General features: G+C 45.3%; 1 protein-coding gene across 4 annotated transcripts in view; it reads right to left on the reverse strand.

Moving 5' to 3' along the window:
- LOC106877775 (SKI family transcriptional corepressor 1 homolog-B) overlaps positions 1-1,176 on the reverse strand; it is a 113,607-nt gene that overhangs the window by 44,280 nt on the left and 68,151 nt on the right. For all 4 annotated transcript variants that reach the window (XM_052972158.1, XM_052972156.1, XM_052972157.1 and 1 more), the window contains one exon: positions 163-1,093. In XM_052972158.1, coding sequence (XP_052828118.1) covers positions 163-1,082 — 920 coding nt within the window. In that variant the 5' untranslated portion in view covers positions 1,083-1,093. The remainder of the gene's footprint in view (positions 1-162; positions 1,094-1,176) is intronic.

The raw sequence follows: 1,176 nt of genomic DNA on the forward strand, positions 1-1,176 counted from the left end.
AGGAGGAAGAGGAGGAGGAGGAAGAGGAGGAGGAAAAGGAGGAGGAGGAAGAGGAAGAGGAAGAGGAAGAGGAAGAGGAAGAGCTGTAATCTAGTTTAAAAAAACCATGTCAAATGTAAATGTTAAACGAGCCAACAAAACGCAACGAAAAGCAAGACGTACTTGTTAAGTAAAGTGTTAGAAATCTGTGCCAAACACAGTCGTTCTTTGGAGTCTATGAAGAGAGAAACTATTGGAACGCCTGCAAGGATGACATTACCAATTTGGTTCTGGTGAGTGGGAACGTATTCTTTGGGACTCCCTTTGCCATTATTGATGCTGTTGTTGTTGTTGCCATTGTTACCGCTACCACTACCCGTCGTCGTTGTTGTACTGCTCGCCGTGAGACTATTATGGTTGCTGCTGTTGCTGTTGTTGCTGCCGTTACTATTATTATTATTATTAGTAGTAGTATTGGTGTTGATGCCGCTGTTACTGCTGCTGCTGCTGCTGTTGCTACTGTTGCTGTTGCTGTTGTTATAATGGTGATGGTGGTGGTGATGATGGTGGTGATGGGGATGCGGATGAAGATGAAGATTGCTGTGCGCTTTGTTACTGCTGCTGCTGCTGCTGCTGTTGTTGTTGTTGGCGGTGGTGGTGCTACCGTTTTGGCTGCTACTGCCGGCACCACCACCGCCTCCGCTGCCGCCGCCCCCGCCCACGATGCTCCGAATGGGGCTGACAATATGGCTGCTGTGAGGATGATGATGGCTGTTGATACTGATGTTGCTGTTATTGTTGCCGTTGTTGCTACCGGAACCGCTGCCAATAGCCGTATGGAGAGTATTACTACTGCTGCTATTGTTATTACTGATAAGGTTAGAACTGTTGTTACCACTACTACTACTACCACTACTACCACTACTACCACTACTGGTAATAATACCAGCAGTACTGCTGCTGTTGATGATGCTAGATTGGTGTGCTAAATGATGAGGAGTGTGACTCAAAGACTGAAGATACTGCGATTGCTGTCCATCGGCACTCACAGGCCGTTGTAACTCCTTGTCGATATTTCCAAGGCAATGCGTTTTGCTGGTCATCTCGGGTATAGCTACAATGAGAGAAAGAAAGAAAAACAGAAGAATTAAACCCGGTGTATAAATATGTATACAGTATATATATATATATATATAT

Source organism: Octopus bimaculoides, chromosome 12 (assembly GCF_001194135.2).
Source record: "Octopus bimaculoides isolate UCB-OBI-ISO-001 chromosome 12, ASM119413v2, whole genome shotgun sequence".
In the NCBI taxonomy this organism is placed as follows: Eukaryota; Metazoa; Mollusca; class Cephalopoda; order Octopoda; family Octopodidae; genus Octopus; species Octopus bimaculoides.